Here is a 27,937-nt window from a genome sequence, read left to right on the forward strand (position 1 = left end):
TACAGTCCATGGGGTTGCAAACAGTCAGACATGACTGAGCAACTAAGCACAGCACACAGTAGAATCTTTACCCATTCTTCTGCCTCTCACTTATACTTTGGAGAGCTCATGTGGTTACATGGGGTTTGCCTAGATAATCCAGAAAAATCTCCCTATTTTAAGGTCTGCTGGTTAGCAACTTTAACTCCATCTGCAAAGTTATTTCCACTTTGCCATGTAACGCAACATATTCACAGGTTCTGGGAATTAGGACACAGACATATTTGGGGAGGTATTGTTTTGCCTACTACAGTAGTGGTATATGTCATGACCCTCCACTAGCCCTCTTCTGACACCATTCCAGCGGAGAGGGTGAGGGTCACCTCATTTTTGTTTGGTATGGACTAATGGTCTGGCTTTCCACTCTGCCTTCTTTGACACCACTTTCACAGGAAAGAGGGAGGGAGGCTGGAGCACCTTCATGCAGCCATGTGAGGGCAGAAATCTAGATTCCCAACCCAGTGTTCTTGGGCAGGAATGGGAGTGTGGCCACTGCTATTTCTGTAGTGGTGTTTGGCTGGAGTAAGGCAGTTATTATTTAAAAGTTTTGTGGTCTTCCTAGGCTGTCCCTTTCATTGGTCTTCTGACTAGTGAGAGCAAGCTTTCCTTCTTTGTGTTCACTCTCATTTCCAAGTTGCTGCCTGCTCTGGCACCCCAGTCCAGGATATATGAGGCAAAAGGAAAAGCCAGGGCAGTTGCCACCCTGTTGTTTATTCAGTCCCAAGGTTCCCACCTAGTTAGTATTCTTCTCGTTCCCTTTCAGAGTCTTGTTTATATATAAATAAGACTTCCCAGGCAGCTCATTGATTAAGAATCTGCCTGCCAAAAAAAAAAAAAAAAAGAATCTGCCTGCCAATGCAGGAGATAGAGGTTTGATCCGTGGATCAGGAAGATCCCTTGGAAGAGGAAATGGCAACCCACTCGAGTATTCTTGCCTAGAAAATGCCATGGACAGAGAAGACTGGCAAGCTACAGTCCATAGCGTCGCCAAGAGTTGGACACAACTGAGCGCACATGTGTGTGTATAATTTGTCTAGGATGTTTAGCTATACTGAGTGAGAGGAATGGGGAGTAGTGTGTCTACTCCGTCTTCTCTCAGAACTAGAGGTGCACAGAATATTTTTAAAATATTAATTAAAACATTTTCATTTACAATCAACCTGTATAGTTTTAAACAATTTTTATTGGAGTATAGTTGCTTTACAATGTTGTGTTAGTTTCAGGTGTACAGCAAAGTGAATCAGTTATACATATACATATATCCACTCTTTTATAGATTCTTTTCTCATATAGGCCATTATAGGAGTATTGAGTAGAGTTTTCTGTGCTATACAGCAGGTTCTGTTTCATTATGTATTTTATACATATATAGTAGTGTGACTATGTCAATCCCAATCTCCCAATTTAACCCCTCCTCCCATCTCCTGGTAACCATAACTTTGTTTTCTTCATCTGTGGCTCTACTTCTGTTTTATAAATAAGTTTATTTGCACAGTACCCCATTTTTTAAGACTCCTCGTATATGCAATATCACATGATATTTGTCTTTCTGTGACTGAGTTATTTTACTCAAGATGACAATCTCTAGGTCCATCCATGTTATTGCAAATGGCATTAATCTGTTCTTTTTTTATGGCTGAGGATTTTTCGATTGTATACATGTACCACATCTTCTTTCTCCATTCCTCTGTTGATGGACATTTCAGTTCAGTTCAGTTCAGTCGCTCAGTCGTGTCCGACTCTTTGCGACCCCATGAATCACAGCACGCCAGGCCTCCCTGTCCATCACCATCTCCCGGAGTTCACTCAGACTCACGTCCATCGAGTCCGTGATGCCATCCAGCCATCCCATCCTCGGTCATCCCTTTCTCCTACCGCCCCCAATCCCTCCCAGCATCAGTGTCTTTTCCAATGAGTCAACTCTTCACATGAGGTGGCCAAAGTACTGGAGTTTCAGCTTCAGCATCATTCCTTCCAAAGAAATCCCAGGGTTGATCTCCTTCAGAATGGACTGGTTGGATCTCCCTGCAGTCCAAGGGACCCTCAAGAGTCTTCTCCAACACCACAGTTCAAAAGCATTAATTCTTCAGCGCTCAGCCTTCTTCACAATCCAACTCTCACATCCATACATGACCACAGGAAAACCATAGCCTTGACTAGACGGACCTTAGTCGGCAAAGTAACGTCCCTGCTTTTGAATGTGCTATCTAGGTTGGTCATAACTTTTCTTTCAAGGAGTAAGCGTCTTTTAATTTCATGGCTGCAGTCACCATCTGCGGTGATTTTAGAGCCCCCCAAAAACAAAGTCTGGCACTGTTTCCACCGTTTCCCCATCTATTTCCCATGAAGTGATGGGACTGGATGCCATGATCTTCGTTTTCTGAATGTTGAGCTTTAAGCCAACTTTTTCACTCTCCTCCTTCACTTTCATTAAGAGGCTTTTTAGCTTCTCTTCACCTTCTGCCATAAGGGTGGTGTCATCTGCATATCTGACGTTATTAATATTTTTCCTGGCAATCTTGATTCCAGCTTGTGTTTCTTCCAGTCCAGCATTTCTCATGATGTACTCTGCATATAAGTTAAATAAGCAGGGTGACAATATACAGCCTTGACATACTCCTTTTCCTATTTGAAACCAGTCTGTTGTTCCATGTCCAGTTCTAACTGTTGCTTCCTGACCTGCATAAAGATTTCTCAAGAGGCAGGTTAGGTGGTCTGGTATTCCCATCTCTTTCAAATTTTCCACAGTTTATTGTGATCCACACAGTCAAAGGCTTTGGCATAGTCAATAAAGCAGAAATAGATGTTTTTCTGGAACTGTCTTGCTTTTTCCATGATCCAGCAGATGTTGGCAATTTGATCTCTGGTTCCTCTGCCTTTTCTAAAACCAGCTTGAACATCAGGAAGTTCAGGTTGCTTCCATGTCCTGGCTACTGTAAATAATGCTGCAATCAACACTCGGATGTGTGTATCTTTTTGAATTATGGTTTTCTCTGTGTATATGCCCAGGAGTGGGATCGCTGGATTACATGTTAGTTCTATTTTTTTTTTTTAGGAACTTCCATACTGTTCTCCATGGTAGCATACAGCTTGAACTCCTGATTCTCTTTTTATTCTTTCCTCTCTCCATCTCTTGCAGAAGGCACAAATACTGTGAATTTTGCATTTAGCATGCCTTTGGATTTGTGGGAGAATTTTGGTGTACATTTATATATGTGTATGGGGCTTCCCTGGTAGCTCAGCTGGTAAAGATCTGGGTTAGGGTTAGGGTTAGGGTTAGGGTTAGGGTTATTTTGGGTTGGGAAGATCTGCTGGAAGAGGGATAGGCCACCCACTCCAATATAACCATAGACAGTATGTCCTGTTATAATTCCTATGAAAGATATCATATATTTGTGACCTTCAGCAAATTTCTCTTCATTCAATACATTTTTTGAAATTTATATTTATTCTTATAGTTCTAATTTTTCCATTTCACTCTGTGTACTATTCTATTGAATAAATAGCTCACAGTTTATTTATCTAGTCCCCTACTAATTGACATATAGGTTGCTTCAAGTTTTAATTATTTTTCCTTTTAGAAAACAACAACAGTGCTTCAGTGAATGCTCTTGTACCTGCCTTCTTCCTAGTGGTACTAAAGGCCTAGTGGAAGCAGTACATTGATTCACTTCTTCACCAGAATTGGTATTGTTTCAATGGTGGTTCTTCATCATTGTCAACATTCACATAAAGACTGTGACAAGCATGCATATTTTAATCCCTAGAGAAACTACTATTAATAAAAAAATAAGGCAAAGAGGAATAAGTGAAAAGCCCATTGATGAGTTAAAATTGAACATTAAAAATTGTTGATAAAACCTAAAAAAGGTAGGAAAGGAGTAACAAAGAATCAAACATCAGATCAGACAAATAGAAAACAAATTAAAATGGTACACCTAAATCCAATCATATCAGTAATTTCATTAAATATAAATGTATGAAACACTCCCATTAAAAACAGAGATTGTCAGACTAGGTCAAAGTCTAACTACAAGACCTAACTACATGCTGTTTAAAACAGTTACTTTGTGTAAAGATCCAGAGGGGTAGAAAGTAAAACACATAATGGAAAAATATGTACCATGCAAATAGTACACATAGGAAAACTGAGTCAGCAAATTAATAATAATAATAATAATAATAATAACAAATAATGACTTCAAGGCAAGGAAGATAACCAGAGAAAAGAAGAACATTTAAAACAACAAAACAGGCCAGTTCATTGGGAAGATAGAACAATTAAATAATTTTAAATGCATATGCTCCTAATAACAAGGTTTTAAAAACATGAATCAAAAACTAACAGGACTAAAGGGAATGCAGACAAATCCATAATCATAGCTACAGATTTTAATACCTATCTCTCAGTAACTGATAGAGCAACCAGAGGAAACAGTAAGGGTATAAAAATCCAGACAAAATTATGAACCACTTTGAACTGCTGCTGCTAAGTCGCTTCAGTCGTGTCCAACTCTGTGCAACACCATGATGGCAGCCCACCAGGCTCCTCTGTCCCTGGGATTCTCCAGGCAAGGATACTGGAGTGGGTTGTCATTTCCTTCTCCAATGCATGAAAGTGAAAAGTAAAAGTGAAATCGCTCAGTCGTGTCTGACTCTTCATGACCCCATGGACTGTAGCCTACCAGGCTCCTCCGTTCATGGGATTTTCCAGGTAAGAGTACTGGAATGGGTTGCCTTTCCTTCTCTCACCTTGAACTAGCTGACATTTAAAGAACATCACACATAACAATGGCAGAAATACATTCTTTCTAAGTGTACCTGGAATGATAAAAGCAAATGATATGCTTGAAAGTTAAAAAAAATGAACTTTTGATGAATTCAAAAGGACTGAAAATATTACAGAATTCGTCTGATCACAAAATTATTAAATTAGAAGTCAGTAACTCTAAGATATTTAGAAATTTAACAGCTCAGTTCTAAATAAACCATGGATTGAAAAGAGAAATCACAAGGATAATTAGAAGATACTTTGAATTGTGATCATAAGGATATAAAACACCAAATTTTGTGGGATGTAGCTAAGGAGGTTTTTGGATGGAAATTTATAGTTATAAATATTTATATTAGAAAAGAAAAAAGGTTTACCATGAATCTAATGTTCTACCTTAAAAATCTAGAAGAAGTTAAGCAAATTAAACCTCAAGTAAATAGATGAAAGGCAATTATAAAGGTAAGGACTGACATAAGCAAAAAAGAAAATAAACAATAGCTTAAATTAACAAGGCAAAATTTTGGTTTTCTGAAAAAAACAAACAAAAAAACCCCGTGCATGTGTATGAAGTCATTTCAGTCGCACCCAACTCTTTGCAACTCTAAGGACTGTAGCTCGCGAGGTTCCTCTGTCTATGGGATTCTCCAGGCAAAAATACTGGAGTGGGTTGCCATGCCCTCCTCTAGCAGATCTTCCTGACCCAGGGACTGAACCTGAGTCTCCTGTGGCTCCTCCATTGCAGGCAGATTCTTTACCACTGAGCCACCAGGGAAATAACAAATACACCCCTAGCAAGATTGATTAAGAAAATTGACAGTATCTACAATAAATGATCTAATGGATATTAAACAAATAATGACAGAATGGTCTGAACAAATTTATACCAATATATCCAACAACTTAAGCAAAATACAAAAATTTATTGAAAAACATAACTCACCCAAACTGACATTAGAGGAAATAAAAGTAGATTTATATCTTCCAAATACATTGAGTTTGATATCATAATCTTTTTCCCTCAACTAGAACTCCAGAACCAAACAATGAGCTGGTGAATTCTATTAAACAATAGGTAAAGAAACAATACAAAGCCTACCAAACCTTCTCAAAAAATAGATGAAGAAATAATTCCTATCTTGTTATTATGAGGTTAGGAGAATCCTGAAACCAAAACTTGACAGAAACATGACACCCCACACACAAGAATAAAAATAAATCAGTAACCAATAACCATCCTTAACAGAGACGCAAGTTTTCCACAAAATATTAGTGATCTAAATTCAACAATATATGTAAAGGACAATGCATTTAGACCAAATGAGGTTTATTTCAGAAATGTAAGGTTTAGGAGGCGGTCCTAAGATGGCGGAGGAATAGGATGGGGAGACCACTTTCTCTCCCACAAATTCATCAAAAGATCATTTGAATGCTCAGCAACTTCCACAAAACAACTTCTGAATGCTAGCGAACACCAGGCACCTGGAAAGGCAGCCCATTCTCTTCAAAAGGAGGTAGGACAAAATATAAAAGACAAAAAGAGAGACAAAAGAGTTAGGGACAGAGACCCATCCCGGGGAAGGAGTCATGAAGAAGGAGAAATTTCCAAACACCAGGAAACCCTCTCACCTGCAGGTCTGTGGGGAGTTTTGGAATCTCAGAGGGCAACATAACTGGGAGGGGGGAAAAAGGCAACACAGAATATGCACCTAATCGCAACTCCCAGGGGAGAAGTAGCCCAGAGGCTTGCATCTGCCACTGGTGAGCCAGGGCTGAACAGGGAGGCGTGGGTTGCATGCTTAGGGTAAGAACCAGGCCTGAATGCCCTGAGGACAATCTGAAGGAGCTAACATGAGATAATAACCCAAACTGTAGGATAACCAGAGAGAGAGAGAAGAAAAAAAAAAAAAAGAGAAAGAGAGAGAGAGAACTTTCCTGCTAAAAGCTCTAACCTAAGGCACAGCCGGGTCTTCTCACAGAACAAAGGATTGAGTGAATACCAGAGGAGAGCTAGCGGGCTACAGACTGGCTTATCCCCCCACCAGAGGCAGAGAGGCAGGTGAGCGACAGCCAGAGCAGGAAGGCAAGGGTCAATCTCTGCCCCAGAGACAGCATCCTCCACCAAATTGTGAGCAGGCTCCCAGTTGCTAACCAAGTCTTCCTGGGATCCTGGACGGTTGACATCTGCCAAGAGGGTCGCAGCCAGAGATCAGCTCCCCAGAGGAGACACATAGCACACCTGAGACAGCACTCTTGGGGTGCACCCAGGAAATCAAGCAGCTGGGACAGGGGAGGTGAATAAGACACAGAGACCACCTGGGACAGTGCGCTCGCCAAGCACCTGGTCACCTGAGCTGCTTGGACCTGGGAAGGGTACAAAATGTATGCCAAACTGAGTCTGTGCCTTTGTGGAGTACCCAAGAACCTGAACCTGAAGTGCACGAAAGACCTAGGAAGTGCACGAAACCCAGGGCCTGCTTTGGACAGTTCCCCTGCAGTGCAACCTGGAGCCTGAGCAGTGTAGACCAGGAAAGCACATGCGCCATGAGCTGGGGCAAACTGAGTGTGGTTCCTACGCTGTGAGCACTCCCCACACATGCCAGTGATATTGGTTTGCAGTGTTCCTCCCACCTACAGCACAACTGAATAAATAAGCCTAAAGAAGTGACCACCTTCGCCCCCTGGTGTCAGGGCGGAAATTAGACACTGAAGAGACTTGCAAACAGAGGAAGCCAAAATAGACAAAGAGGAACTGCTATGGAACTGACAGGTGCAACAGATTAAAACCCTGTAGTTAGCATTGACTAAGCATTGGAAGGGGCCTATGGACCTTGAGAAGAAGTATAAGCTGGAACAAGGAACTATCTGAAACTGAACTGACCCCACACTGCCCTCAACAGCTCCAGAGAAATTCCTAGATATATTTTGCTATTGTCATTTTTTAATTAATTTTTTTTAATTTTTAAATTCTTTATTACTCCTTTAATTTTCATTTTTATAACATACATTTCATTTTTATAAACTTGCAAAAAAGAAGACCCTATTTTTAAAGCAAATTTCATAAATATATATTTTGTAATTTTTCTGATTTTTTTTTGTATTTTTAATACTGTATTTTTGACAGCCTAACCTCTACTCTAGACTTTTATTTTAAGCTTTGCTTTTTTGGCATTTGTTGTCCATTTTGTACCTTTAAGAATCTAATTTTCAATACCCATTTTTTAATTAGGGGTATGATTACTGGCTTGATTGCTCTCTCCTCTTTTGACTCTCCTTTTTCTCCTCCAGGTCACCTCTATCTCCTCCCTCCCCCTTCTCTTCTCTACTTGACTCTGTGAATCTCTCTGAGTGTTCTGGGCTGGGGAGAACACTTAGGGAAGTGATTACTGGCAGGATTGCTCTCTCTCCTTTTGACTCTCCTTTTTCTCCCCCAGGTCACCTCTATCTCCTCCCTCCCCCTTCTCTTCTCTACTTAACTCTGTGAAATCTCTTTGAGTGTTCTGGGCTGGGGAGAACACTTAGGGAAGTGATTACTGGCTAGATTGCTCTCTCCCCTTTGACTCTCCCTCTTCTCCTCCTGGTCACCTCTGTCTCCCTCTTCCTCTTCTCTTCTCCATGTAACTCTGGGAACCTCTCTGGATGTCCCTCACTGTGAAGAATCTTTTCACCATTAACCTAGATATTTTATCATCAGTGCTGTATGGATGGAAAAGTCTTGAGGCTACTGTAAGAATAAGACTGAAAGCCAGAGGCAGGAGGCTTAAATCCAAAATTTGAGAACACCAGAAAACTCCTGACTCCAGGGAACATTAATCAACAAGAGCTCATCCAAAAGCCTCCATACCTACACTGAAACCAAGCTCCACCCAAGAGTCAGCAAGTTTCAGAGCAAGACATATCACACTAATTCTCCAGCAATGCAGGAACATAACCCTGAGCATTAATACAAAGGCAGCCAAAAGTTACACCAAACCCATAGACACCTCAAAACTCACTGCTGGACACTTCATTGCACTCTAGAGAGAAGAGATCCAGCTCCACACACCAGAACACCAATGCGAGCTTCCCTAACCAGGAAACATTCATAAGCCACTCATCTAACCCCACCCACAGGGAGAAACCTCCACAATAAAGAGGAACCACAAACTTCCAGCATACAGAAAGGTGACCCCAAACACAGTAATCCAAATAAGAATGAAAAGGCAGAGGAATATTCAACAGGTAAAAGAACATGATAAATACCCACCAAACCAAACAAAAGAGAAAGAGATAGTGAGTCTACCTGGAAAAGAATTCAGAATGGTGATAGTAAAGATGATCCAAAATCTTGAAAACAAAATGGAGATACAGATAAATAGCCTGGAGACAAGGATTGAGAAGATGAAAGAAAGGTTTAACAAGGACCTAGAAGAAATAAAAAAGAGTCAATCAATAATGAATAATGCAGTAACTGAGATCAAAAACACTCTGGAGGGAACCAACAGTAGAATAACGGAGGCAGAAGATAGGATAAGTGAGGCAGAAGATAGAATGGTGGAAATAAATGAAGCAGAGAGGAAAAATGGAAAAAAAAAAGAATGAAAAGAAATGAGGACAGCCTCAGAGACCTCTGGGACAATGTCAAATGCCCCAACAGTCGAATCATAGGAATCCCAGAAGAGGAAGACAAAAAGAAAGGCCATGAGAAAATACTTCAGGAGATAATAGTTGAAAATTTCCCTAAAATGGGGAAAGAAATAGCCATGCAAGCCCAAGAAACCCAGAGAATCCCAAACAGGATAAACACAAGGTGAAACACTCCAAGACATATATTAATCAAATTAAGGAAGATCAAACACACAGAACAAATATTAAAAGCAGCAAGGAGATGTAGGGTGTTAAAATAGTTCATTTACTTCTGTTCAATAAAACATCAATTAAGCAAATGTAGAAGAAACACTTCATTGCATTTCTATATTTCTACAATTATATACAAGGGATTCCAAATTTTAAAATCAAAACTATGCCCAAACTATAACTTTTCAATGGTTAATCCCTTTAATTCACATCTCTAGAGCAAGCTAATCTGTTGCAAACACTGGAGCTAAAGGACTTGAAACAGCCAGACAGAGCGGAAGAAGCCTTGGATTGAGAACAAGAGAGCTTAACTGTAGTCCTTGATTTCTACTCTGCTCTTACCTACAGTTTAATCTGAAACTCCCCATATGCTTTTTTTATGGACTCATTTTCTGGCCTTGAAGGGAATTGCCACAGTGCCTAAATCATTAGCAGAATATCTGATAAAGCTAAATTAACTTCGATTGGCATTTTGTGTATACTATTGAATATTAAGAGATAAAGAGCACAGTGTCCAGGAAGTTGTTTTTTAATTTTCCTGGGGTAACTAAAAGCCCATGGCCACTGGTGGGGAAAGATGATAGAAACATACCCATCAGCAAATATAAGAGAGCCGTTGCATCTATTGAATAAAAATGAAGGAACATTAGAATAACTGACAGAGCAGGAAATGAGAAACTGTAATAAAGCACATAATAGCACATATTAAGAAAGTAGTACTCAACATGGGCATTTTTCTGCATTGATATTAATTTGGTGTCAATATAGGTTCAGAGAATGGAAAATCATCTTAGTCACTAATGCAAATTGAAAATTAGTGGAAGTAATATGAATTAAAATAGCTAATAGTACATTTGCAATTAGCTCTATATCCTCTAATCCTCTAAAAGAGTATAATCCATCAGTGACTGTAAATAAATAAATCTGTCTATAATAAGATAAAACACCAGCAAGAGTGGCTCTTCCATTAGTACACAGAAACCATTCCAAATTAATCTCGAAATACCACGTGAATCTAGATATCAACATTTAGGGTTCATGATTATAAACCCAAGAATAGGTTATTATCATCTATACTTTGGAAATGCTTTTACAAATGAATATGTATATCAGGGATATAAATGAATATTGATGACATGGAAGAAACCAAATCCAAGAAAACAGCAAACTGACTGGAAGGGGATGATTTGTGTATTGGAAAAAGAGCTCAACCATCCAGAATAGATCTAACTTTGGGTGGGAAACTTGCCTGTGCTTCATTTTCTTTACCTGTAAACTGGACATGGTCAGAGCTATCTTATAAGTTTTATCTGGGATTTAGGAATTTTACACACACACACACACACACTAAACACATAATGTCTGGCTGGCATTGTATCTGACACATACTAGACATCTGAAACCATAACTAAAACAATAAAAATACTTTTATTGTCATTATGTTTTTTGTTGGTATTGCTTCTATTATTATGATGATTGTTATTATCACATTAAGTTGGTCAAAGTTCCCAGTAACTATATCAATATATTGTCTCTTTTCGAATGAATTGAGTGGTGAATGATGAGTATGAATATTCAGCTGAATGGCAGCTAGTTAGAGAGATGAGTTTTTCTAAATATATACTATATATATTCATTGTATAATTTCTAATTATGTACATATATTATAGTCATTACCCTTAGGTAAGATGCAAAGATTTTCATTACTAGAATTAAAAGAAATGACATCATGTTGCAAAGTATGGTTACCAATTGCTTTCTTATTTCATGATAGTTTGCCACAGCTGTTAAATGAAGTTTCAGTGCCTTTTGTTAAACCTGTATGAAAGTACTCTTCATTTAACAACAATGAATAAAAGATGGTTAACTAAAAAAAAAAATAAATAAATAAAAGCAGCAAGGGAAAAGCAACAAATAACATACAAGGGGATTCCCCTAAGGACAACAGCTGATCTTCCAATAGAAACTCTTCAGGCCAGAAGGGAATGGCAGGACATACTTAAAGTAATGAAAGAGAAAAACCTACAACCCAGATTACTCTACCCAGCGAGGATCTCATTCAAATATTAAGGAGAAATCAAAAGTTTACAGACAAGCAAAAGCTGAGAGAATTCAGCACCACCAAACCAGCTCTTCAACAAATGCGAAAGGAACTTCTCTAGACAGGAAACACAAAAAAGGTTTATAAACTCAAACCCAAAACAATAAAGTAAATGGCAATGGGATCATACTTATCAATAATTACTTTAAACGTAAATGGGTTGAATGCCCCAACCAAAAGACAAAGGCTAGCCGAATGGATACAAAAACAAGACCCCTATATATGCTGTCTACAAGAGACCCACCTCAAACCAAGGGACACACACAGATTGAAAGTGAAGGGCTGGGAAAAGATATTTCATGCAAATAGAGACCAAAAGAAAGCAGGAGTAGCAATACTCATATCAGATAAAATAGACTTAGAAAGAAAGGCTGTGAAAAGAGACAAAGAGGGACAGTACATAATGATCAAAGGATCAATCCAAGACGAAGATATAACAATTATAAATATATCTGCACCCAACATAGGAGCACCACAATACGTAAGGCAAACACTAACTAGTATGAAAGGGGAAATTAACAGTAACACAATAATAGTAGGATACTTTAATACCCCTTCTCACACCTATGGATAGATCAACTAAACAGAAAATTAGCAAGGAAACACAAACTTTAAACAAGGAAATGGACCATTAGAAATAATTGATATCTATAGGACATTTCACCCCAAAACAATGAATTTCACCTATTTATCAAGTGCACATGAAACATTCTCCAGGATAGATCACATCCTGGGCCATAAAACTAGCCTTGGTAAATTAAAAAAAAAAAAAAAAAGAAAGAAATCATTTCAAGCATCTCCTCTGATCACAATGTGGTAAGATTAGATGTCAACTACAGGGGAAAAAAAACTATTAAAAACACAAAAATATGGAAATTAAACAACATGCTTCTGAATAATGAACAAATGACAGGAGAAATCAAAAAAGAAATCAATAGTTTTTTCAGGTTTCTTTTTTTTTTTTTTTTACTTTACAATATTGTATTAGTTTCGCCACACATCAACATGAATCCGCCACAGGTGTACACGTGTTCCCAATCCCAAACCCCCTCTCCCACCTCTCCCCCCCGACACCATCCCTCCGGGTCATCCCAGTGCACCAGCCCCAAGCATCCTGCACCCTGCATCAAACCTAGACTGGCGATTCATTTCTTATATGATATTATACATGTTTCAATGCCATTCTCCCAAATCATCCCACCCTCTCCCTCTCCCACAGAGTCCAAAAGTCTGTTCTATACATCCGCATCTCTTTTGCTGTCTCGCATACAGGGTTATCATTACCATCTTTCTAAATTCCATATATATACGTTAGTATACTGTATTGGTGTTTTTCCAAAAAAAAAAAGAAAGAAAGAAATCAATAAATGCATAAAAACGAATGACAATGAAAACACAACAACCCTTCCTAATGGGATTCAGTAAAGGCAGTGCTAAGGGGAAGGTTCATAGCAATACAAGCTTACCTCAAGATACAAGAGAAAAATCAAATAAATAACCGAACTAACTTTACACCTAAGGCAACTAGAAAAAGAAGAAATGAAGGACCCCAGGGTTAGTAGAAGGAAAGAAATCATAAAAATTAGGGCAGAAATAAATGAAAGAGAAATAAAGGAGACTATAGCAACAATCAACAAAGCTAAATGCTAGTTCCTTGAGAAGACAAATAAAATAGACAAACCATTACCCAGACTCATCAAGAAAAAAAGGGAGAAGAATTAAATCAACAAAATTAGAAATGAAAATGGAGAAATCACAACAGACAACACAGAAATACAAAGGGTCATAAGAGACTACTATCAACAACTATATGCCAATAAAATGGACAACTTGGAAGAAATGGACAAATTCTTAGAAAAGTACAACTTTCCAAAACTGAACCAGGAAGAAATAGAAAATCTTAACAGACTCATCACAAGCATGGAAATCGAAAGTGTAATCAGAAATCTTCCAGTAAACAAAAGCCCAGGACCAGACGGCTTCACAACTGAATTCTACCAAAAATTAAAGAAGAGCTAACACCTATCGTACTCAAACTCTTCCAGAAAATTGCAGAGGAAGGTAAACTTCCAAACTCATTCTATGAGGCCACCATCACCCTAACACCAAAACCTGACAAAGATGCCACAACAAAAGAAAACCACAGGCCAATATCACTGATGAACATAGATGTAAAAATTCTTAACAAAACTCTAGGAAACAGGATCCAACAACATATTAAAAAGATCATACATCATGATCAAGTGGGCTTTATCCCAGGGAAGCAAGGATTCTTTAATATCAGCAAATCAATCAATGTGGTATACCACATTAACAAATTGAAAAATAAAAGCCATATGATTATCTCAGTAGATGCAGAGGAAGCCTTTGACAAAATTCAACATCCATTTATAATAATAATAAAAAAAAAACCTCCAGAAAGCAGGCCTAGAAGGAACATACCTCAACATAATAAGAGCCATATATGATAAACCCACAGCAAACATTATCCTCAATGGTGAAAAACTGAAAGCATTTCCCCTAAAGTCAGGAACAAGACAAGGGTGCCCACTCTCACCACTATTATTCAACATGGTTTTGGAAGTTTTAGCCACAGCAATCAGAGAAGTAAAAGGAATAAAAGGAATACAGATTGGAAAAAAAGAAGTAAAATTATCACTGTTTGCAGATGGCATGATCCCCTACATAGAAAACCCTAAAGACTCCACCAGGAAATTACTGGAGCTAATCAATGAATATAGTAAAGTTGCAGGATATAAAATTAATACACAGAAATCCCTTGCATTCCTATACACTAACAATGAGAGAACAGAAAGAGAAATTAAGGAAACAATTCCATTCACCATTGCAAAGAAAAGAACAAAATACTTAACGAATAAATCTACCTAAAGAAACAAAAGACCTATATATAGAAAATTATAAAACACTGATGATGAAAGAAATCAAAGTGACACAAATAGATGGAGAAATATATCATGCTCATGGATTGGAAGACTCAATTGAGTGAAAATGAGTATACTACCCAAAGTAATCTATAGATTCAAGGCAATCCCTATCAAGCTACCAATGGTATTTTTCAGAGAACTAGAACAAATAATTTCACAATTTGTATGGAAATACAAAAAACCTTGAATAGCCAAAGCAATCTTGAGAAGGAAGAATGGAACTGGAGGAATCAACCTGCCTGACTTCAGGCTCTACTACAAAGCTACAGTCATCAAGACAGTATGGTACTGGCACAAAGACAGAAATATAGATCAATGGAACAAAATAGAAAGCCCAGGGACAAATCCACACAACTATGGACACCTTATTGTTGACAAAGGAGGCAAGAATATACAATGGAGAAAAGACATTCTCTTTAACAAGTGGTGCTGGGAAAACTGGTCAACCACTTGTAAAAGAATGAAACTAGAACACTTTCTAACACCATACACAAAAATCAACTCAAAATGGGTTAAAGATCTAAAGGTATAAGACAAGAAACTATAAAACCTAGAAGAAAACATAGGCAAAACACTCTCTGACATAAATCACAGCAGGATCCTCTATCACCCACCTCCCAGAGTAATGGAAATAAAAGCAAAAATAAACAAATGGGACCTAATTAAACTTAAAAGCTTTTGCACAATGAAGGAAACTATAAGCAAGGTGAAAAGACAGCCTTCAGAATGGGAGAAAATAATAGCAAATGAAGCAACTGACAAAGAATGAATCTCAAAAATATATAAGCAGCCCCTGCAGCTGAATTCCAGAAAAATAAATGACCCAATCAAAAAATGGGCCAAAGAACTAAACAGAACTTTCTCCAAAGAAGACATACAGATGCCTAACACATGAAAAGATGCTCAACATCTGTCATTCTCAGAGAAGTACAAATCAAAACCACAATGAGGTACCACCTCACGCCGGTCAGAATGGCTGCAATCCAAAAGTCTACAAGCAATAAATGCTGGAGAGGGTGTGGAGAAAAGGGAACCCTCTTACACTGTTGGTGGGAATGCAAATTGGTACAGCCACAATGGAGACCAGTGTGGCGATTCCTTAAAAAACTGGAAGTAGAACTGCCATACAACCCAGCAATCCCACTTCTGGGCATACACACTGAGGAAACCAGAACTGAAAGAGACACATGTACCCAATGTTCACTGCAGCATTGTTTACAATAGCCAGGACATGGAAGCAACCTAGATGTCCATCAGCAGACGAATGGATAAGAAAGCTGTGGTACACAATGGAATATTACTCAGCTATTAAAAGGAATGCACTTGAATCAGTTCTAATGAGGTGGATGAAACTGGAGCCTATTATACAGACTGAAGCAAGTCAGAAGGAAAAATACTAATACAGTATATTAACACATATATATGGAATTTAGAAAGATGGTAATGATGACCCTATATGCAAGACAGCAAAAGAGACACAGATGTAAAGAACAGACTTTTGGACTCTATGGGAGAAGGCGAGGGTGGGATGATTTCAGAGAATAGCATTGAAACTTGTATATTATCATATGTGAAATAGATCACCAGTCCAGGTTCAATGCAGGAGACAGGGTGCTCAGGGCTGGTGCTCTGAGATGACCCTGAGAGATGGGATGAAGAGGGAGGTGGGAGGGGGGTTCTGGATGGGAAACACATGTACACCCATGGCTGATTCATGTCAATGTATGGCAAAAACCACTACCATATTATAAAGTAATTAGCCTCCAATTAAAATAAATAAATTAAAAAAATATAATAAAATAAAATCCTAAAATATGAAGCTGTTAATGTGCTGAACTCAATAGGTCAGGAATTTTGGAAACCCAGCAGTGGCCACAGGACTGGAAAGGGTCAGTTTTTTTTCCAATCTCGAAGGGCAATGCCAAAGAATGCTCAAACTACTGTACAGTTGTGCTCATTTCACATGCTAGCAAAGTTATGCTCAAAATCCTTTCAGCTAATTTTCAGCAGTACATTGACCAAGAACTTTCAGATGTATAAGCTGGGTTTCAAAGAGGCAGAGGAACCAGAGATCAAATTGCCAACATTCATTGATCATTGAGAAAGCAAGGGAGTTCCAGAAGATCATTTACTTCTGCTTCATTGACTATGCCAAAGCCTTTGACTGTGTGAATCCCAAAGAACTCTGAAAAATTCTTAATTTTCCTGTCTCATGAGAAACCTGTATGTGGGTCAAGACCCAACAGTTAGAACCTTACATGGAACAACTGACTGGTTCAAAATTTGGAGAGGAGTGCAACAAGACTGTATATTTTCACCCTGCTTATTTAACTTATATGCAGTGCCCATAATGCAAAATGCCAGGATGGATGAATCACAAGCTGGAATCAAGGATGCAGTGAGAAGCAGAGTCAGGCCATAGAGAGGAAAAGAGTCAGGATGTAGTGAGGACCAGAGTAGGCCCTAGAGAGGAAAAGAGTCAGGTTGATGAAAGACAGATTCAGGCCATAGAAAGGAAAAGAGTCAGGATGTAGTGAGGACAAAATCAGGCAAAAGAGAAGAAAAGTCAGGATAAAAACAAACTAACTAAAAAGATTGCTGGGAGAACTATCAATAACCTCAGATATGTAGATGATACCACTCTAATGGCAGAAAATAAAGATGAATTAAAGAGCCTCTTGATAGAGGTTGAAAGAAGAGAGTGAAAAAGCAGCCTTGAAACTCAACATGAAAAAAACAAACAAACAAGATCATGGCATCCAGCTGCATCAGTTCATGGCAAATAGAAGGGAGAATAGTAGAAGCAGTGACAGATTTTATTTTCTTGGGCTACAAAATCACTGTGGACAGTGACTGTAGCCAGAAAATTAAAAGGCGCTTGTTCCTTGGAAGGAAAACAATGACAAATCTAGACAATTCATTAAAAAGCAGAGACATCACTTTGCTGACAGAGGTCCATATAGCCATGGTTTTTGCAGTAGTCAGGTATGGATATGAGAGCTGGATCATAAAGAAGGCTAAATACCAAAGAATAGATGCTTTGGAATTGTGGTGCTAGAGAAGACTCTTGAGAGTCCCTAGGATTGCAAGGAGATCAAACTAGTCAATCCTAAGGAAAATTACCTGAATATTCACTGGAAGGACTGATGCTGAAGCTGAAGTTCTAATACTTTGGCCACCTGATTTGAAGAGCCAACTCATTGTTGAATATCTTGATGGTGGGAAAGACTGAAGACAAATGGAGAAGGGGTTGGCAGAGGATGAAATGGTTAGATAGCAACATCGACTCTGGGAGACAGTGGAGGACAGAGGTGCCTGGCATGCTGCGGTCCATGAGGTCACAGTGTCAGACATGCCTTAGTGACTGAATAGCAACAGCAGCAACTGTCAGCCCACAGAGCATATACCATACTGTGTTACCACAAAAAAGCCAGAGATAGGCCTTTGGAATGGTTCATGATTCTTGTACGTAGTGTTGTGAGAGAAATGTCACAAAGACAAAACACGAGACACACAAGAGACAGACAATACACACTCCGGCAGGAGGAAGAGAACTGCGCAAACTTATTGCAGTTTATTATTATAAAAGCCCCCTAGGCAGAATTCCAGACTGCATGAATAAGCCTTTTCAGTACAGTGCAGGTGCATACATGTTATCGTACAGCAAAGGGGAGTGAAATCCCTGTCTACTGCAGTCTGTCCAAAGCCCTCTTTTCCTTCTTATCACAAGAAGGGAATGCTCCCTCGTTTGCAAGGGACCATTAAACTCAAGGATGTGTCCAGACTCTTTGGCTGAACGCCTCGTTTGCAAGGATGTTCAGCCCGAGCAGAGAGACCTGTTTGCAGGCACATCTCTGCTACCCTATTAACCCTTCATCTCCCCCTTTTTTATTTGCTTTTATAAATTGTAGCATGGTCTGGATCTTCTCTGCTTTGCACTTTAGTTGTTTCCCTTTCCGCCACCACCAGAAGACTAGAAAAGCAACACAACATAAAAGTAATATAAACACAGTGTTCCCAAAGGTAGTCCCAATTAGTGAGGATACATACTCTAATGGATTTAAGTTATTCATTTCCTCTTGAAGACTTTTCAGCAAATCAGACCCTGTAATGTCAGGTAAAGTCTTGCTAAAAGTAGACAAAATTTGTCGTTCCAGGTCCATAATCTCCGTAGTGAGATTTTGATGCCCAGTCAAGGATCGTTTTACTTTATCCCACTTTTCACTCATGTTAAATGGTACAGGTGTTATACAAAACTGAGAAGAATTCCAATCACATTTCAACACACTTCATGTAGATAAAACAGCCAATTGATCTCCAAGCCAGGAAATGGTGTGTTGAAGATTGAGCACGTTCGTAGCAAGTTGTGCATCCAAATCTTGCTGTTGTTGCCATAATAAATGAGAGTCTTTATGCCAGTCGTGAAGAAAATCAGCTGTTTGAATTCCTTGGTGTAACGCAAGACCTGCTACCACCGCTGTTGCAGTTACTGACGCAACTGCTAGAATCGAAGCAATGACCACACCAAGCATAAGTCGAGATCAGTGTAGCAAAGTCTGTACAGCGGTTACTAGATGAGAAACAGCAAAAGAATCAGACCACGGCCGAGTCAGATTTATAGGTAACCATACTTCTGTCTGAGCCTTAACAATTACTAACAAGAAATTGGAGTTATAGGCTTGTCTTTCAAATTCTTCCCACCAAGACTGATTTACACATTGAATTAGATTACAATAGTCACATGACACAGACCCCACAGTATCATTCCAAGTCCAATTCCCATATAACAATGCAAAAGGATATTTTACACATGCCATTGCAGAATAAGATTTATTAACATGTAAATTAACATGGAATGGACCCAAAGAGTCACCACTGTTCAAAGTATAGTTTCCTGACCAGATAGTGAGATTACCAGAAACTGCCCATAGTTTCCAAATATCTCCTTGACTGTGCGGATATCCTTGCAATTGTAATTGAGGAGGGACAAGTGCAAATTGCTGCCATTTAACTGTTTCATTACCATTACCCATCAAAGTGCTATTTGCACGATGCCACCTAAGAGATTTATTTGACCATTTTTCTAAGAATTGCCCATGATCCGGACTCCAATCTACAATGATGGCCTCAGAATAATTCATGACTTTAAAGGGTCAATGACCTCGGCAACGTTCCCACTCCAAAGATTCTAGAGAAGGAGCAAAAAAGTTAACAGGACATAGCGACATGTGTTTTCCATTATGAATGTCTATCGGTTCTGTCGAGGTGTTAAATCCCCTGGTGGAAACAAGCACAGTAAAGGTAGCAAAATGGTAATTATTATACTTTACCCCCCATGTATTATAAGAATGATGAGAATGTTCCTTGGTGGACAGACAAAAGGGGTGTCCTCCTATGCACAAAGGAATACCTTCCACTGCAATGGTCACATTACTAATATTATATTGTTGTTTATGATGAGGTAGTTGTTCTATTCCCCCGCAAGCTGGCGGGGGAAAGAAGGCAGTCTCATTAGTACATACCTGCACTTCTGGTCCCCCCCAGGAAACTGCTCTTACTTATGGGGGATTAGGTATATATGCCCAATATGTATGATTACTTGCCGATACACCGATTACCTGACATGTCACCACCGCCATCATGGCAAGCAAAAGATTGGTAGGATTCAGAGGTTGCCCCACCTTCATTAACGTCTTCTCTGCTTCCTGGGTCAACCTCTTCATTTGACCCCACGTAGGAGGTGTTGCTTCCCTTGTACGGAAAGAAAAGCTTCTCTGCATAGTAAGCTCTTCGAATTTTTGAACAAAGGGATCAGCCATTGTTGATTTTGATCAATCTTGCTGGGGTCCAAAACCTGTAATTATTAACAGAAATGAAAGCATACCCTCGTCCCAAATATATTAATGTTGCTGGGATCCAACCTTTCTCTTTATCTTTATACCAAATAGGCATATTCAAGATCTTCTTATCCTCTTCTTTCCCTTGAAAATGCACCTCTGCTGCTGATAGATTTCCCTTGCTCCAAACATTCAAAAAATTTAGGGTAAGTAAGGTTTTATTCAGAATGTCTTTAGGTTTCATAAATCTCTCTTGTTCCCCCTTTTTTACTTTTTCAAGATAATCACACAAGGTACGATTAGCTCTTTCAATGATAGCTTTCCCTTGACTATTATAAGGAATACCAAAAGTATGAGTTATATGGTATTGAGATAAAAAGTGAGCTAATTTTGCGGATTGGTAGGCAGGTGCATTATCAGTTTTCAATTCAATTGGTAATCCCATAACTGCAAAACAAGATAACAAATGAGTAATAACAGTGTCAGCCTTCTCAGAATGTAATGCAGTGGCCCATTGAAAATGTGTGCAAGTATCTATAGTATGATGCACACATTTTTGTTGTCCGAAAGAAGAAATGTAAATTACATCCATTTGCCATATCTGATTTGCTTGTTGTCCTCTCATGTTGACACCTGGTGGGGTAAATGGTAAAGCAAAGGGTGCACATATGGAACAAGAACGAACAATATTTTGAGCTTGTTTTCAAGTAATAGCATGAGATTTTTGTAACCCTTTGGAGTTTGTATGATGTAAGAGATGTTCTTGTTTTGCTGCTTCTATAGGATAAAGTAAGGCATCAATTGTAGCATTTCCGAATGATAAGGGTCCAGGAAAGGCAGAATGTGCATGGATGTGAGTAAAGAAAATTAACTCTGAACACTGCAAGAGCAATTGTTGTACTTGGTAAAACAATTTGTCAATAGCTGTTTTAAGGGTCAGTGGAAGGGAGACATGGGGAAGCTGTAGGCAAGAGAGAACAGCATGATGAGAATCTGAAACAATGTTAATAGGAAGTTGGGGAAAATCTTGCAAAACTAAATAGATAGCCCACAATTCAGTGGGCTGTACAGAAGAAAATGAGTGGGGAGAACCTTGGAACTTTCCGGGGTCCAATATCCAGCAGTATTTTTATTTGCATCTGTAAAAATAGTGGGTCCCTTAACTGGAACATCTGAAATTGGGGAATGAGATATCGTAGCGTTAGTCTGGAGAAAATCAATCAATTTAGATGATGGATAATGATTAGAAAATGAACCAGGATATGAGGCAAGACAAATTTGCCAGTTCTCATTAAACTGTAAACATCGAGATATTTGAGCAGTTGTTAACTGAGTAACAATCTGGTGTGGTTCACATCCTGACAGTTGTAAAATACGATGGAGACCTTTTTGTATAAGGAAGGCTAATTTATCCATATATGTAGTCAATTTTTTGGAAAAACTGTTAGGTAAGAAAACCCATTCTATTAATCCTTTTTCTTGAGCAATTACACCAGATGGAGAATAAGGGACATGAAATATTATAAACGAAATAGGTTGAGATGCATGTAAGTAAGTAAAAAAGCCGTCATTTAGTCATTGCTCAACAAATTGAAGTTCCTGTAAAGCCAATGGGGTTAAGGTCCAGGGGCTATCTAGAGCTGTATCTCCTTCTAAAGTAGAAAACAAGTGTAATTGATAAGTAGGAATCCCAAGTGCTGGGCATAGCCAATTAATATCTCCCAATAACTTTCGAAAATCATTTAAGGTTTTGAGATGGTCTCTTCTAATTTGCAACTTTTGGGGCCTTATTCTATGTTTTTCCAATATTGTCCCTAAATATGAAATAGGAAAGTCCTTTTGAATTTTTTCCGGGGCTATTTGCAAATTGTATAGTCTTAAAGCCTCCTGTACTTTTAAAAAGAATTCATCACGTTCAGCAACACTAGGAGCTGCTAATAGGAGATCATCCATATAATGATATAGAATATAACTGGGGTATACTCGACGGAGGGATTGTAAAGAGCGAGCTACGAATTCTTGGCATAAGGTAGCACTATTTATCATTCCTTGTGGTAAGACTGTCCATTGATAACGCTTAACAGGCTGAGCATGATTAAGAACAGGAACTGTAAAAGCAAATTTATGTCTATCTTGCAATTGTAGGGGGATGGTAAAAAAACATTCTTTAAGATCTAGCACCATTAAGGACCAATTCTGAGGAATAAGAGCTGGAGAGAGGAGTCCCAATTGTAATGCTCCCATAGGTTCAATACATTTATTAACTTCTTGTAAATCAGTTACCATTCTCCATTTTCCAGATATCTTTTTTTATAACAAAAGCAGGAGAATTCCAGGGGGAGGTAAAGGGCTCTATATGACCAAGTTGGAGTTGTTCTTGTACTAATTGTTCTAACACCTCGAGCTTCATTTGTGGTAATGGCCACTGCTCAACCCATTTTGGAGTATTAGTTAACCATTTTAATGGGAGTGCTCGAGGAATTTGAGCAGTGGCTACTAGTTTTCCGATGGAATGGTTACAGAAGCCCCCAAAGGAGAGAGAAGATCTCTTCCCCATATATTAATAGGTATAATTACAATATAAAAAGTAACAAACACTGATCTTCCATTATGGAATTGACATTGCAAGAGATGGGTACTCTTCCAGACATCTGCAATGGAGCCCAATCCCATCAGCATTAAAGGGCTTTTTTTTCTTTTTCCCAATCTTGGGGCCATTGTTGAGAAGAAATGACTGAAACATCTGCCCCTGTGTCGACTAGTCCCTCAAAGTTGTTTCCTTGTATAATCAAGGAGAGAACAGGGCGAGAAACTTTGATAAGCATTTCCCAAAATATATGCCACCCAGTACTTCCAAATCCTCATGTTCGTTCATTAGGAAGAGCCAAAAAGGGGTGATAAGGTAGAAGTATTTGAGCAATACATTCCCCAGCTAACAACGAAAGCATGGTAGACTAGAAGTAGAGACCATAATTAAAATTTCCCCAACATAATCAGAGTCTATTACCCCAGGAATTATGGTTAAACCTCTCAAAGCTGCACTGCTATGGCCTAATATCAAGCCAAAAGTGCCCTTAGGCAGTGGTCCAAATACATTTGTTTTTAATTTATAAATGCCTCCCCCTGGTGACAAAAGAACATTATCAGCTAGTGGCAAATCAGCAGCAGCACTCCCTGAAGTAGCAGACCGTAAGTCCAAAATCATCATCTGAGGTCCTTTTAATGGGGCATCGACTCGTAACGGTTGCTGGGAGGGAAGAGGGTTGGGGCAGGTGGGATGGCAGGAGGGCAAGGAGGAGAAGTCCCCGGTATTGTTCCTGGGCCCTAAGGACTTAGGCCTGCAGGATAGTTTCCCGGTATCGGGTTGCCCATTTTGTCTGTTTTAGATCTGCATTCATTAGTCCAATGAAACCCCTTCCTGCATCGATGGCAAAGTCCAGGAGGAGTCTTATTCTTCCCAGCAAGAGATCTGTCTTTAGGAATTGCACCTTGATCAGCTTTTAATTTCCAACACTCTGTTTTCATATGACCAGGTTTTCCACAATGGAAGCAGTTACCTCCCTTTTGTGGTCTCATAGCTTTGGCCAAGGCTGTAGCAAAGACATTAGCCTGATGCTCAGCTCCTCCTACTCCTGAGCAGGCTCTGATATATTCAGCTATAGATGTACCCTGTCCCTTGAAAGGTCCCAGTGTATGCTTGCATTCAGGATTTGCATTTTCAAATGCTAAAATTTGTAATAATATCTCTGAAATCTCATCCGTCCCTACAGCCCATTCCACAGCTACCCTCAATCTTGCTAGAAAATCAGTATATGGCTCATTGGGGCCTTGCATTGTTTTAACAAAGGAGGGCTGGGCGTGGCCAGTAGGCACCACACGGCGCCATGCTCGTAAAAAGACCTGGCGGACTTGTTGTAAGTCCTGATCAGAGTACTGAGCCTGTTCTCTTAAATCCTGATAAGGGCCCTCTCCCATTAGCTTGTCCTCGAGAGGACCAGGGGGATTCTGTCCCTCATTAATCCGAGCCTGCTTTCTAGCTTCTTCTTCCCACCAGCTACGAAGTTGCAACCATTGAGTACCCTCCAAGACAGCTTGGGCAATAGATTTCCAATCTAACGGAATGATCAATTTGCCTCTTCCCAATGATTCCAGCATAGCCAAAACAAAGGGAGACTGAAGACTGTACTGCACTACTGCAGCTTTAAGATCTTTAAAAAATTTATATTCCAAAGGAGTGTATTGAACATTTATCACATTGTCATTTTGCTGTCTCTGGATGGGAAATAATTGTGGAGGATCGATAAACCCACCAGGGGGAGCAGGCAAGTCATCATGATGAAGCATAGACAAAGGAAAGGAGAACCGACAATGTTCCTTGCCCACATCGGGCCGATTAACTGCAGTGGGGAAAAAAGAAGCACAAGGAGGAGCAGAAGGTGTAGATTTTTTTCTCCTCCTTACGGGATTTCCACCATTCCTGGAATAGATGGGTCATTTCTTTAATCTCTTTGCCCTCCTCTGATGAAACCAAAGAAGCCTCTGAATCTGATTCTGAACTATCAGATGTTTCACCATTTACAGGAGGAGGCTCATTTGTATCCTTGCCTTCAGGCGATGCAGAAGCCCCACCAAGGTCTGACACATCCTCATAAATTATTTCTCCCCTCCTTGAAGCATTAGATTTAGTTTCATTATCAATAGAGAGCAAGGTGAAAGCCTGTGTTATAGCACTACACAAAGTCCATAAGTTCAATGGGATCACATTACCCTTCTGATGTTGCTTTCTCAATTCCTTTTGAATTATTTTCCATTTCTTCAAGTTTAACTGTAACTTAGTTTGATATTGAAACCAATGACAATATTGCTCTACCAAGCGAAAGAGCTCACTCAATTGACGAGTCGAGGCTTTAATGCCTATGGAGTGGAGAAGTCCTTTGACTAACTCCATGTATTGTGTCTGCAATGATGATGAGGAATTCCCCATGATTTTCTGAAAGTTCCCCTGCTAGGGTGAGGAATTCCCCATGAATTACCCGAAAGTTCCCCTGCTATGGATTTAAAATCCCCCCCGGGGTTATTCACCCTTTCGGTTTCACTCGAGCCCCACGTTGGGTGCCAGATGTTGCGAGCGAAATGACACAAAGACAAAACACGAGACACACAAGAGACAGACAATACACACTCCGGCCGGAGGAACAGAACTACACAAACTAATTGCAGTTTATTATTATAAAAGCCCCCTAGGCAGAATTCCAGACTGCATGAATAAGCCTTTTCAGTACAGTGCAGGTGCACTCATGTTATTGTATAGCAAAGGGGAGTGAAATCTCTGTCTACTGCAGAGTCTGTCCAAAGCCCTCTTTTCCTTCTTATCACAAGAAGGGAATGCTCCCTCGTTTGCAAGGGACCATTAAACTCAAGGCTGTGTCCAGACTCTTTGGCAGAATGCCTCGTTTGCAAAGACGTTTAGCCCGAGCAGAGAGACCTGTTTGCAGGCACATCTCTGCTATCCTATTAACCCTTCAGGTAGGGAAAAAATAATTGAGGTTTCTTTCCTAGCTGTTGTACTCCCATTAAGCATAGTAAGCAAGTGTAAGCTTTACTAGATGGCTTACTCCTTCCTAAGGAATGGCATGTAACCTGAAAGCTCATACTAAGGAACAAACCCATGAAAGCAAAAGAAAGCATTTTGATTGACCACTATTCTAAAGAGGCTAGTCTCACTCAAGCCCAATAGGTTCAGCAAATTTAACAACAGTTTGGGTCGCTTTTATGAAACCTTGAGCAATCTTCAAGCACAAACGCCACTTTCTTTTTTTTTACCATATATTGGAGAAACCCGGGTTTACCCTCTAGTCAGGTGGGTTATGGAGTCACCAAGACAGCTTTTTGGTCACAAAACCCCTTTGGAGATCGGGAAAGCAAAACAATAACAAAAAACTTGCATACCATGACCCAAGAAGTAAACTGACTTGAAAATTATTCTGAGGCAACATTGTTAACTGGATAGAATAGGATATTCCCAGTGCATACTGAACCTGCAAAATTCATAAATCTGTAAAATCTGAAAAGATGGCACATGGACAGGAGCCACAGCCTCAAGATCCTTTGAATATTTGCAAGTGAAATTTACACAACTCCCCATAATTTGTCTGTCCTTCCTCTGATGGCTAGAAGCTTCCACTTGCCTAAGGTAATGGGTTAAAATTCTATTACATTTTTGTTTTCCCTACTTGCAGAATACCTAACTCATCTTTGTAGTGACAGAGGTACTCATTTTACTGTGACCAGAATTTAAAAATTTGTAAGGTCTTTCCCATTGGCCAAAAGCTACATCATCCTGACTATCCTTCATACTCTTGGGGGAGGAGGGAGGGGAAGAATATGTGTGTATATGTGTATGTGTGTGTGTGTGTGCGTGTGTGTGCATTCAATGATACTACTTTAAAATTAAAACTGCCTGAATTCTCTAAAGACTTACAACCAGGGGCAGTCCCAAGATGGTGGAGGAATAGGATGAGGAGACCACTTTCCACTCCCCCTCCACAAATTCATAAAAAGATCATTTGAATGTTGAGAAACTTCCACAGAACAACTTCTGAATGCTGGCAGAGGACACTGGGCACCAAGAAAGGCAGCCCAATCTCTTCTAAAGGAGGTAGGACAAAATATAAACGACAGAAACAGAGGCATAGAATTTAGGTACAGAGACCCATCCTGCAGAGGGAGTCATGAAAGAGGAGAAGTTTCCACACAATAGGAAACCCTCTCACATGTGTGTCAGTGGAATCTCAGAGGGCCACACAACTGGAAAAACACACATACACACAGAATACACGCCTAACTGTAACTACTTGTGGAGGAGCAGCTCAGAGGTTTGCGTAGGCCAGCATGCGAGTGGGGGCTGGGCAGGGAAGCATGGGTTGCACCACTGGTCCTTAGGGTAAGGACAAGGCTTGAATGCCATGAGGACAATCTGAGGGGGCTAATGCGACATAGCAACCCAAACCATGGGATCGCCAGAGAGACCCCCCCAAAAAAGGGGGGGGAACCTTTCCTGCAAAAGGCTGTAATGCTGCATGGTCACCCCTGGTGTGCTCACAGAACAAAGGACTTTTATCCCTAGCAAATACCAGAGAGCAAGCAGCTGATGTTTAGGACCCTCCTTCCCTGGAGGCACAGAGACAAGAGTGCAATAGCCAGAGCTATAGCCAGAGCCCCCTAACCAGAAGGTAAGGGGCTAATGCAATCTCAGCCCCAGAGACCACATCTTTCACCAAACTGTGAGCAGGCTGACAGTTGCTAACCACGTCTTCTTGGGATCCTGGACGGTTCACATCTGTCAGGAGTGTCACAGCCTGAGATCAGTACCTCAGAGGAGACACATGGTACACCTGGGACTGTGCCC

At 39.7% G+C, this 27,937-nt stretch overlaps 1 protein-coding gene across 1 annotated transcript; it reads right to left on the minus strand.

Annotated features, from left to right (window-relative positions):
• Positions 1 to 1,204: 1,204 nt before the first annotated feature.
• Positions 1,205 to 24,977, minus strand: LOC132658724 (endogenous retrovirus group K member 24 Gag polyprotein-like). The gene is made up of 2 exons (XM_060407300.1): positions 20,374 to 24,977; positions 1,205 to 19,262 (listed from the first exon to the last, which is right to left on the minus strand). Exon 1 carries the CDS (start codon positions 24,871 to 24,873, stop codon positions 23,854 to 23,856), a length of 1,020 nt encoding a protein of 339 aa, XP_060263283.1. The 5' UTR covers positions 24,874 to 24,977; the 3' UTR covers positions 1,205 to 19,262; positions 20,374 to 23,853.
• Positions 24,978 to 27,937: the final 2,960 nt, after the last annotated feature.

This window comes from Ovis aries, chromosome X (genome assembly GCF_016772045.2).
Source record: "Ovis aries strain OAR_USU_Benz2616 breed Rambouillet chromosome X, ARS-UI_Ramb_v3.0, whole genome shotgun sequence".
NCBI lineage: Eukaryota > Metazoa > Chordata > Mammalia > Artiodactyla > Bovidae > Ovis > Ovis aries.

Excerpts from the sequence above, each read along its gene's own strand:
- LOC132658724 (XM_060407300.1), bottom strand. The coding sequence starts at position 24,873 with ATGCTTCATCATGATGACTTGCCTGCTCCCCCTGGTGGGTTTATCGAT.